Below are 12,619 nucleotides of genomic sequence, written 5' to 3'. Positions count from 1 at the left end.
GGCTCAGACACCCATGCATACCCCACAAGACATTCCTCCAGAGGTCTCTTCACAGTCCCCAAGTCCAGAACATACTATGGGAGGCACACAGTACTACATAGAGCCATGACTACATGGAACTCAATTCCACATCAAGTAACTGATGCAAGCAGTAGAATCAGATTTTTTTTAAATGATAAAAATACACCTTATGGAACAGCGGGGACTGTGAAGAGACAAGCACAGGGACATGCATACACACACACACACAATAACATACGCACTATACACGCATGTACACATGGATTTTGTGTTGTAGACATGTGGTAGTAGAGTAGTGGCCTGAGGGCACACACTTAATGTTTTGTGAAATCTTTTGTGAATGTATTGTAATGTTTTTAAAATTGTATAAACTGCCTTAAGGTAGCAGCTAATTGGGATCCATAATAAATACAAATATACACTGGAGTTGCTTACCAAGATGACATTGAATGTTCCTGAGTGTCCTAGTTACAGTTTTGACTTAAATCCTCTTGAAAAAAATATATTGCAAGACTTGAAAATGGCTATTTAGCAATGATCAACAACCAATTTGGCACAGCATGAAGAATGTTTTTAAGACGAATTTGCAAATATTGTACAATCCAGGTGTGGAAAGCTCTTAGAGACTTACCCAGAACGCTGTAATCACTGCCAAAGGAGATTCTAACATGTATTGACTCATGGGGTGTAAATCCTTATGTAAATTAGGTCTCTGAATATGATTTTCAATACATTTGCAAACATAGCTAAAAACATGTTTTGACTTTGTCAGTATGGGCTGTTGTGTGTAGATTGGTGAGAAGAACATTTTTTTTTAATACATTTTGAATTCAGGCTGTAACACAACAAAATGTGGATTAAGTCAAGGGGTATGAAAACTTTCTGAAGGCACTTGCAAAAGTATTCAGACCCCTTGGATTTCATCACATTTTCTTATGTTACAAAGTGGGATTAAAATTGATGTCTTTTTTTGTCAACAATCTACTCAAAATATTATGTCATAGTGGAAGAAAAATTATAATATTTTTTAAAGATTAATAAACATCAAATAACTAACATATATTGGTTGCATAAGTATTCAATTCCCTGATTCAATACATGGTAGAAACACATTTGACATCTATTACAGCTGTGAGTCTTTTGGGTAAGTGTATTGTGCAATATTTGCCTATTATTCTTTTTAAAATTCTTCAAGCTCTGTAAAGATGTTTGGGATAATCGTTTGACAGCAATTTCCAAGTCTTGACATAGATCTTCAAGCAGATTTAAGTCAACTGTAATTTGTCCACTCAGGAACATTCACCGTCATTTTGGTAAGAAACTCCAGTGTATATTTGGCCTTGTGTTGTGGGTTATTGTCCTGCTGAAAAGTGAATTCCTCTCTTAGTCTCTTGTGTAAAGTAGGCTGAATAAGTTTTTCTTCTAGGATTTTGCCTGTGCTTAGTTCCATCCCATTTATTTTTATCCTGAAAAACTCTCCAGTATTTGCCGATGTCAAGCATACCCTTACCATGATGCAGCCACCATCATGCTTGAAAATAAAGAAGCAGTTACTCATTGTGTGGGATTTGCCCCAAACATAAGGCTTTGCATTTAGGACAAAAATTGTAATCCTTAGTTTTGTTTGCAGTATTACTGTAGTTCCCTGTTGCATACAATATGCATGTTTTGGAATATTTGTATTCTGTATATTTGTATTCTTCTTTTCACTGTCATTTAGGTCATTATTGTGGAGTCACTACCATGTTGTAAATCCATCCTCAGTTTTCTCCCATCATAGCCATTGAACTCTGTAGCTGTTTTAAAGTCACCAATGGCCTCATCGTAACATCTCTGAGCAGTTTCATTCCTGTCCTGCAGCCCAATTCAGAAGAACGACTGTATCTTTGATGTGTCTGGGGGGTTTAATACATAATCCACAGCATCATTATTAACTTGACAATGCTTCAAGAGATATTCAATGTCTGATTTGTTATTGTTACCCATCTGCCTATCACTGCCGTTATTTACTAGGGTTTCGAAAAGCTCCCTGGTCTTTGTAGTTGAATCTGTTTGAAATTCAATACTTGACTGAGGGACCTTAGAGATGTTGTATGTATGGGTGACAGAGGAAGGGTTAGTCATTCAAAAACAATTTCAACCCCAAATATTTCACACAGGGTGAGTCCATGTACCTTATTATGTGATTTGTTAAGCCACATTTTACTCCTGAGCTAATTTAGCCGTGCCTAAACAAAGGGCTGAATATTTATGCAACGACTATATTTTAGTTCAAAATGTTTAATTTATCTTTAAAAAATATTTTTTAAATCTTCCATTTTGACATGAGTAATTTTAATCCCACTGTAACACAATAAAATGTGAATAAATCCAAGGGGTCTGAATACTTTTCAAAGGCACTGTATATGACTGAGCCTTGTTCTCATCAAGGTTAGGTTTCATTGTGTTCTGTGTCTCTCTGATAGAGTGGACTCAGAGTGAGGAGACCTCTGGATCCTAAGGTAAGCAAGACATTATCAAAAGTGAAAGTACATCAAAAAACCCTATACCCTGCAGTTAAATAATCACATCACTTTGCCCGATGATGATGAGGAATTATAATGATAATGGAAGTAAATGAATTAAAAAAGTGCATGAAATATAGTTTGGGTTTTTTATAGCTGTTGGTGTTCGAGCAGCCCCACTTCCAGGGGCAGGGCGGAGAGCTGAGAGGCCACACCCCCAGTCTGGGCGCTGTGGCTGGGCTGAAGGGGGCGTTGTCGCTACGGGTCATTGGTGGAGTGTGAGTCCAAGCTACATACTTGATTTAAGGTTTTTATAAGGTGTGTCTTTCTGCTGAAAACAGTTTCACAATCTGCTGGTCATGTGATTACTCTGGAACTCTACCTCTATTGTAGTTTACTGTCATATAGAGCAAATGTAGCTCACCTCCCTGTGCAAACATGAGCCATGCAGAACTGGAGGTAAGTGTGCGTTCGTGCGCGTGTGCATGCTTTGGTGTGGTGTGTTACAGGGGATAACATTTCAATTGTAAAATCTCAACAACAACAAAAAACATCACGATCAACCAAACAATAAAGATATCACGGCTTTTTGTCCAAGGCATTCCTTTGCAGTACCTCAAGTGGAATATCCACCTCTAAGACACTGTTATCAGCATCACTGTATCATTGACACCCAGGCTCCTATTCAAGCTGTGTGGGTGGAAGTATTTAGCTGTGGTTTGACCTGTGACCTATGTGTTTGACAGATGGGTGGGCTACACTGGAGAGGACTACACAGGATGGCAGTACTTACTGGAGGAGGGAGAATACAGTGACTGCGCAGATCTGGGTGGAGCTGATCACCCTCTGCTGCTCTCCTTCCGCTTCTTACAGGCAGTAAGTTACTGGGTTTTAACGATATGGTTATTTACAGTTTAACATGTATTCAGTATATGTGGCCTATGTGGGAATGTGTACCTGTGCAAAGCCAATCCTGGAAGCCGACACTTGATTTGAAAGAACGAGGGAAGTCAATTAAATGTGTTGGGCAGGGTTTCCGTTAGGAAAATGTGGCTCCGGACATTTGACTGGCAGCATTTTAATTTACCAGACATTTAAGAAATTTACCGGACCCATATGTATTGGGTGCTTAACTTCAATAGGGTGTCCACCCACTGTGCTTAGAATGACAGAAATCACATTTTGTTTATGGTAATTCATCTTAACAGAACATGCAACGCCAGGATGCAACAGTGTGCGTACTTCTTACTAAATTCTGATGCGCAATTTGAAGATGTTAGAATAGCTGTCTACGTTTACTTTTCCTCAGGCAACAAGAGGAGTAATGAACAGTAAAATCGCTAGTAAATGTCAATCTACTATCCACCATAGTAGAAAAGCTCACCTATTCTATTGGTCAGCTTGTCGTTCTGTGTGAGGAAATAAATAGCCTATTCCAAACAGACTCTGGGACAGTTGTGGCATGATAGATCCCACATTCATACAGGTCTAGGCTACATCCTGGAGAGAAAAAACATTAAAAAGCAATGAGGCCCATGAAACAGATCAGAACGTTTAGCTTAAAATGTTGCTAAAATATTATTTATTCACATGATAAGGGCAGCAATGCACACAAGGCAGTAGACTACGCTCAAATGTTTGTTCCATAATGCAATTAGCAGGAAAACACTGTTGTCAAAAGCGCACTGCAGTAGCGAGCTGTTTCACGAGACAGAGATGAAAATATCCTTTAGAAATGTTTAGAGAGGGGCGATCTAAAGACAACTAGCCTGGGTTGTTAATATGATTAGGATTGTACCTTTGGCTGCTGGGCAATGAAAGACAGTTGATTTGAAAACCAATAGAACATGAGAGAAATAGGAAACTGGTTTCAATGGGTGGAGGAGATTAATCATAAAATAATTGCCTGCACGTTTGGTTGCATTTTGGCTATGCTACTTTGAAGCAAGGTAAGATATGGCTCATAATATTTACTAAAACATTCCGTTTCAAACAATTAAGTATATGTTTTCTAAATGCATACTGCCTCCAGCTCATTGCAAAGTGGTTTGTGACGTGCTGAAGACTGCCTAGTTGCCTATGCACTTGACTGGCAAATAGGAAGCGCGCTTCAGTGAATGAATGATGAATGAATGAATGACGTTTTATTTTCGTGTCAAATTCAGTGATAATTCCTCCAGTGTTCTGTGCAGTGCGCACCACATAAAGACTGAAAGATAAATCAATACATAATAGTAAATAAGGTTATCCAAGCAATAGTTATGTCTCTAGAGCAGTAAAAATAATTAGACCAAAATATATATTTAAGTGATAATGCCAGAGAAGCCGGTGTTTGGAGGATATATTGGCACGGGTTTTGTTAGGCCCGAGAAGAAGTCGAGGGCCGGCAAACCGTGCCAATATATCCTCCAAACACCGGCTTCGAGGGCATTCACTTTAATATAACGGGTTACCAACATATTCAAAAAATGATTTACATATTTTCATTATTCATCCTATTTCATCCTTCCCACGATATAGACCCGACACAAATCTGGGGTTGCTACCCAAGCCGGCTGGTCGTTCGTTCTATCGGTTTGGTTGCTAAAGATGCGACCCAGTCGTTCAGTCTAAATCTTCCATTGCCATACTGGCTGGCAATGTTCTTATCCCTTGCTTGCTAGCTAACCAACTGCGGCTAACTTAGAGTCATGTCAAACATTGCAGACAGAATAACAGCAAAGTAGCTGCATTTGCATTTGCATTTGTTTAAGCTGTTTTCTAGTGACATTCATTTGGATACATCCATAACAATGAGCCAATGATGCGCTATTTCGCCTGTTGTAGAAAATGTGCTCTCTCTTCAGGACACTGTTGTTCAGAGGAGCTAGCCAACAACACAGCTAACACAATGACTTCAAACTGAAGTTGGAAAGACTGTAAACTAGCTGTACTTTGTTTTGTTTTACCTGTTTTCTATTGATAGTTCTTTGTATATATCCATAAAAATGATGCTGATTCATGATTTTGATTGGCTGAGAAAAACTGCCTGTCTGTCTGCCCCATCCCTACTCCCGACTCCCGACATGTTCATTACTATGGGACAGCTGGAGATCAAATTTGAATATTGAAACAATGTTACAAATGTCAGAGAGACAGAGAGCAAGGTTTATACCAAACTCCACTGTTGAAAACTAAATGTTAGTGTAAAATAAATGTGAGATAACATCTAGATTCTTTTATAGATTGCCTTTTATAAATTGCCTGGCTGGGCTGATGTGACAGTGGATTGCGCAATCAGATGAATTTCAGAGGCATTTCAACGTCATAGATTTAGCCGGTGGTCATTTGTGGAATAGACACCGCTGGAATGTGGTTTTAACCAATCAGCATTCTGGATTAGACTCACCCATTGTATAAATACAGATAAATAAATACTTAAAAATGAAATGGAAGGCATTTGAACCAAGTCTGTCACAAAGAGTGTAAGATTCAAGTGTAAGACAGGCCTACACACAATCTATACATATGTGCCATTTGCTATTTAAGGGCAAAATATTTTTTTTATTCCAGGCTTTCTCTAACAATTCTGCCAACGGAAATACACAATAGACAAAAAAAAATCTGTTTCTCCTCATCGCTCAGAAATCTAATGACAGGGTATATCTGGTGTGCTTTCTGGAATAAGGACAAGCATATATCGTGGTAGAAAGGAAAATAGAGGATAAAATGTAATTCTCAATTTTTTCGAGGTCACATTAATTACTTAGTCTTTCTTCTTCCATTTCACTAGTATACCGACCTGTTTCAATACCCAGAGTCAATATCCCTGATCTTACCTGTCCACATAGCGATCTCTTGCTTTTAGGTAGGTTGTACATAATATATCTCTCACTACCGAATTCACCCTTAATCAAACAAAAGGTTCTCAATTTGGGTTCATGATTAATCTCCTCCACCCATTTATTTTCATATTGCATCATCAGTTGTTTTTTAATAATGTCTATGTCTCCCTTAATTTGATTTTTGTACAACTCTCCACAGTCAGACTATTGGAAAAGGTCAGACATTTTAGTTGCCCAGGCCCCCCCTATGGAGAGATCCCATTGAAAAACTTGGCTGGCTATTATGGCAAGTAATAGCTGGCTATTATCCATGTAATGAATACTCAGGGAGACAAAGGTGTAGATTCACACTCAGAGCGCGACAGGTGTTTATTTCGCCTTCACAGAAGGCAGGAATCGTGGTCACAGGCAGGCGTTGGTCATACACAGGTAGGCAAATAGGCAATTGAATCAAAACTAGGACTGAAGGCTATAACTGGTTCTCACAATCGAGCTAGGACAATGCTTAGTTGAGTCAAAACGAACAATACCTCACAAAGGCACAAACAGAATGAACTGAACTAAATAAGGAGCTGATGAGACCAGGTGAGTAACTAACACAGGTGAAGTCAATGAACAAAAATGAAAGACAGGGCTACATTCAAGAACACAACGAAACAGAACGCAAGGTTTACTAAGAAGATAAATACAGAACCTTACAATCCAACACTGTATTCCAAGGTCTCACCATACACACCTTCCATTTCACCTCACAGGGTTCCCAGCCCATGTCCCCAGTTATTGCCAGTATAGGTGCAAACTTGTGCATACCTAAAAAATTGCGTACTGCTCTGTTATGGACATGTTCGTTTTTGAGATACTTCTTAGCACCCCACACTCCTGCTGAATAGTCCAGAACAGGACACACGCATATCTGATACAGTTTGGAATAAGTAGAATAACCAATATCTTTGAGTGTTTTTGTTTTTCCTATAACTCCCCCAAGAGCTCTACTTGCTGAGACTGCCAGGGCAGATGTGCCATATAGAAAGGTGATGGGTTCATAAAAATAAAAAACTGTTGAGAAATAAAAATAGTAGCTCTTTTTTTAAGTGCGTTTCACTCTAGCAGCAACCAACAGCTGTTTGATGAGCTGAAGCAGCTGCTCTAGTGCTACATCGACTGGTATTTAAATAAACTAATAGGCCAAAATGCATTATTTTGCAATGGGATAATCATTTTTTGGGGACAATTGGCTGGCGCCAATTTTTTAAATCGGCTTTTCATTTTTTTTATCAGCTTTTGGCTGTTACCGGCTAAAGGAAACCCTGGTGTTGGGGGTTGTGAATGTGTGTGCATCTGTGTGTTTTCCAACCCTCAATGTCACAGGCATTTGTCTGAAACCAGGCCAAATTCTTTAAATTGGCCATTTGTGTGTCCCAGTTTGTCAGCCATCCAACCTCTAGTCCACTCCCTTTCAATCACCTCGCCACTGAACGGGGGCTAAGTGTCTATTTTAGCCTCCAAGTATCAGTCAGAAGCGCTAGCTAGTAGAAGCACTCTTACAGCTAACTCCTGGCTAGGATAGGCAAGGCTATGCTCCTAATGGGATTAAACAGGTAGAGCTAATTGCTAGCTGTTTTATCATATGGCAGGTTCATTAGCATTCCAGTTCCCTCTCCTCCTCGTGCCCTGTGGCTGTTAGCGGCACCACTCTTTTGATCAACTCTACACTGACGTGTAGTCGACAGCAGCCATTTTGTAAAGCTCCCACCATGAATAGTGCTTACAGAGGGGTTCACAATGAACTACCTAAGCTAAATGCAGCAGCTATGTAAATGCAGCTTGTAGAGTTTTTCTGTTTGAGGCTACTTGAACATGAACAGTTGCGTTTGTTTATATACAGTTAACCAGCCCACATTTCTTCATATTAACTCTGTTTAAACACGGGGCTATGTCAGTGTAAAAGTTGTTGCAGCTATTTTATAAAGCAGTCTTACTCATTGAGCTCTTCTGCATGTTTCCCATTGCCAGGACTTCATAGAGCCCTCAGTGTCACTGCAGGAGGAAACTGGCTGTCCTGGAGACGGGGGGAGGATCATTTTGGATCTGGACGTCCCTGATCTGGAGAAAGCTGGAGCCACTGAGAAGACCACTGCCATCTCTGTGAAAAGTGGAATGTGAGTATCAATCAGATGACCAAGGTTGGGGTCAATTCAGGAAGTAAATTGAAATTATGTTTACTTACTGAATTTAAATGGAATTGACCCCAATCCTGCAGAAGACCAGTTACAATAGCATCTCAATAGATGTGCATCCCAACAATCTAAAGTTCACATAGTTTCATATGACTTTGTCGTTCACTTCTCACTGTGCCTCTGTCGTGCTAATGGTCTCTGGGCTTTGCTGGGTTTCAGATGGGTGGCGTATAGCGAGCGATGCTTCAGCGGAGAGCAGTGCATACTGGAAAAAGGCAAACATCCTGCCACTCTGCACTGGGGAGGCAACTATGGAGCAGCTAAGTCTATCAGACCCATACGATTGGTGAGCTCTGTTTCATAACCTATTAGAGGAATAGATCTACATATTTGTGTTTGTACAAATAGGAGTGTCATAAGAGTGTCATACGAGTGACAAAGGGGTGACATAAGCAGATGATATGCCTCCTATGTCTCTCCAATGTAGCTCTGTGGCGCAATGAAAAATATAGACAGTGTAAAAAACATTAGGAACACCTTCCTAATATAGAGTTGCACCCCATTTTGCTCTCAGAACAGCCTCAATTTGTCGGGGCATGGACTCTACAAGGGATCGAAAGCGTTTCCACAGGGATGCTGGCCTGTGTTGACTCCAATGCTTCCCACGGTTGTGTCAAGTTGGCTGGATGTCCTTTAGGTGGTGGACCATTCTTGATCCACACGGGAAACTGTTGAGCATGAAAAACCCAGCAGTGTTGCAGTTCTTGACACACTCAAAGCAGTGCGCCTGGCACGTACTACCATACCCCATTCTAAGGCACTTAAATATTTTGTCTTGCCCGTTTACCCTCTGAGTGGCGCACATACACAATCCATGTCTCAATTGTCTCGAGGCTTAAAAATCCCTCCCCTTCATCAACACTGATTGAAGTGGATTTAAAAGTAACATCAATAAGGGATCATAGCTTTCACCTGGTCAGTCTATGTCATGTAAAGTGCAGGTGTCCCTGATGCTTTGTACACTCAGTGTATGCTATAGATGTTGGAACATATGACTTGGGAAATATGTCAAGAAGTCTTCTTTTTATTATTGCAGGAACTTTGTGGCACCGGAGAACCAAAGGTCTTGGTATGTATATGGAATTCCACCACATTATTTTCACCTGTCAAAAGGTGACTAGTGAAAGGGGCAATTTTTTTGTAATTAGTTTCAGCTGTGAAGTGTGTACTGAGTTGTGCTTTTGTGTCTCCAGCTGCGGGCCTACAGCCAGCCCCACTACGAGGGAGTGAGTGAGGAGTACGAGGGGGAGGCAGGATACTGTGGATCTCCCTCCCCCATGTCCTTCAGAGTCATCAGGGGAAAGTGAGTACTGGAGGACTACCTACCATTGTACTATTGGATCTGTACTGATCCTAGAGGTGGAGTTATGTCTCCCCTTACTGTGTAAAACGCTTTGAGCACTGTAAAAGTGCTATATAAATCCAATCAATTATTATGGGTCAATGCAAATTTGAACTTCACAATTTCCCTTATAGCTTGTTGCTTATTAAGGCTTGTCAGTACCCTACTGTAGGCATGCCACAATGTATATTTCACTGTAGTTGCCATAGGAGGCAGAGAACATGTGTCTGTGATGCTTATTTATGTCTAAATCACACTTACTGCTCTTCCTGCCCCTTTCCAGCTGGCTGCTCTTTGATGAGGATGGTTACTGTGGAAACCAGTATGTCCTGGGAGAGGGTCTTTATCCTGACCTCATTTCCTGTGGCTGTGTGGACACTTCTGTCAAATCACTGAGGCCCATTCCCTATGTGAGTGTACCTGGCATGACCTCAGCCCATTTACTGCTATCTTTAGGTAGCACAACAAGCTAGATGAGACACGTGAGCACACATGCAGTTTAACCGTATTATATGCCATGATAAATAGATTAAGGTAGATTCAGTTCATCCACCATTGCAGTGCCATTAACGACAACCTATTCCCCATAATGCACTACCTTTGACCAGAGACAAGTTTTCGTACTGCTGGCCAAAAACAGTGGACTGCTTTACGAATATACGTTTTTTTTGTATTTTGCCCTAATATAGTTCAACACAGGCACTTTGAAAAAGGATAGAACATACGTACAGTACATCCAATGGCGTTCTCATCTAAGATGGCTGCTCTCCCTTCCTGTTGTGTCTGTAGAGTTTCTCCGACCCGTCCATCAGCCTGTTCTCCCTGGATTACTTAGAGGGCCTGAAGATGGTTGCCGTAACACCGATAGAGCACATGAAGGACTTCTTCACTCAGTCTCTGCGGGTTGACAGTGGACTGTGAGTAGAGAGAGAGCCTGCCATCTCCTGTCACTAAACAGCTAACATTACTGCCAGGCACTATACAGTACATAGAGAAGGAACGCAGTTTTTTTGGCCTCAGACCTGTGTCATGTTCAGTAAGAAAACAAGTGAAACAGGGAGGTACTACCCAAACTTGTTTCAAGACGTTTCTCTACGTTGTGCACTAATGAATATGTGTGTCTTTGGCAGGTGGGTGGTGTATGAATATAGTCACTATAAGGGCCGTCAGATGCTGCTGCAGCCAGGGGAGCTTCCTGTGTGGGGAGAGCACAGCAGCTGGGACACCATTGCCTCCTTACGGCCCCTCAAACAGGTAAAATACACACACACACACACACACACACACACACACACACACACACACACACACACAAAACTGACATTTGAGTCGCTCTCATCAAAGTGTCCTTTGTTACTGCATAAGATTCAACTGACTGGTTTAAGCCGGGTGTACACTACACGATTTTGGCCCCGATTTAGCTGTCCCAGACACATTTTTGAGATCGTAAACAAAATCCGAATGTCGTTGCCTACTCGGGGCGCACGGCCGTCACCGACGCTCATTTAATGTGAGCGGGTCAAAGACGCAATCTTAGGGCTATCGATCTCGTCTTTGAGCAGTCCCAGACGTCCCGATATTTTTGTTTGATTATATCGGCACAAGATCTGCAATGCTCATGCAGCATGAGATGTGCAACGGCAAGTTTTGAGAATGGTGATGAGCAATAGCCAACGTGAGTTCGCCAGAGAAGAAGCCAATGAGATGATGTTGTTTCGCATCACCCAGAATGTGTAGACTCTGGAGCAGGAGCGATGACTACTACTAGAATGCGTTTGTACTTGCCTTTAACCAAAGCCAAAGTGTCAAATCGTTACAACTCTGATGTTCACAAGCGATGTTATTCAATTTAAAATATTGGCTAGATATGTCAACTCTGTATGGCAAGCGTGAATATCTGACTGAATATTTATGAGGCTGCTTTGAGCCACAACTCGTAGCTACGTTAAATCTAATCACATTGTTTAAGCGAGACAGAGTGGTATCGAGAATCCTCACGACCAAGTGAAGAGTCTTGTAGTGTGTGACCCCGTCTGTGCCACATCGTTTAGTGTGCACACCACTATGTTGGCAACACAAAATAAACTACCTGCAAGACGGTTGTTTAATGTGAGAGGCTCAGCGATGTTAGGATGTTTACAGTTGTGTAGTGTCCAACCGGCTTTACCTGTATGTTCACATTCCATTGGGGGTTATGCATGTGTGTGGTGGTGATGTAGTGTAACTGTGTTAGGGGATTGTGTGACTGGCACAGTATTATTATTTTAGGTGTGTATGTGCATGCATGCGTGGGTGCGTGTTTTTAGAAGAGAGAGAGTGTTCTGCGTATAGGGTTGTTGTTGAATTCTAGCATGCAGTCAACAAACAGAAGCTCCATGCTTGGGACTTTGAGCCTGAAGCCTGCTGGGTCCTGATAAAACCCACTTCCCAGAAAGTTATTTATACCCTGTGAGAGACAGACAAGGCTTAGCACTGACACGTGTGTGTGTGTGTGTGTGTGTGTGTGTGTGTGTGTGTGTGTGTGTGTGTGTGTGTGTGTGTGTGTGTGTGTGTGTGTGTGTGTGTGTGTGTGTGTGTGTGTGTGTGTGTGTGTGGCGGAGCGCTACTCTCACCCTGTTTGTTGACAAGACAGGATGTGAAAGGGGTCGTGGTGATTTATACCCGTTTCTCACTCAAGCTGATTTGACTGAA

The 12,619-nt window shown here is 41.3% G+C and overlaps 1 protein-coding gene across 2 annotated transcripts in view; it reads left to right on the top strand.

Annotated features, from left to right (window-relative positions):
* The window catches only part of LOC106567691 (uncharacterized), a 76,216-nt gene that overhangs the window by 56,709 nt on the left and 6,888 nt on the right, over nucleotides 1–12,619 (top strand). For both annotated transcript variants that reach the window (XM_014137279.2, XM_045693528.1), the window contains exons 10-19: nucleotides 2,487–2,522; nucleotides 2,682–2,803; nucleotides 3,272–3,401; nucleotides 8,363–8,508; nucleotides 8,746–8,872; nucleotides 9,623–9,655; nucleotides 9,780–9,889; nucleotides 10,212–10,338; nucleotides 10,718–10,845; nucleotides 11,059–11,182. In XM_014137279.2, the coding sequence (XP_013992754.2) occupies nucleotides 2,487–2,522; nucleotides 2,682–2,803; nucleotides 3,272–3,401; nucleotides 8,363–8,508; nucleotides 8,746–8,872; nucleotides 9,623–9,655; nucleotides 9,780–9,889; nucleotides 10,212–10,338; nucleotides 10,718–10,845; nucleotides 11,059–11,182 (1,083 nt within the window). The remainder of the gene's footprint in view (nucleotides 1–2,486; nucleotides 2,523–2,681; nucleotides 2,804–3,271; nucleotides 3,402–8,362; nucleotides 8,509–8,745; nucleotides 8,873–9,622; nucleotides 9,656–9,779; nucleotides 9,890–10,211; nucleotides 10,339–10,717; nucleotides 10,846–11,058; nucleotides 11,183–12,619) is intronic.

The sequence above is a fragment of the Salmo salar genome, chromosome ssa13, assembly GCF_905237065.1.
Source record: "Salmo salar chromosome ssa13, Ssal_v3.1, whole genome shotgun sequence".
NCBI lineage: Eukaryota > Metazoa > Chordata > Actinopteri > Salmoniformes > Salmonidae > Salmo > Salmo salar.
This window is presented reverse-complemented; position numbering and strand designations above follow the sequence as displayed.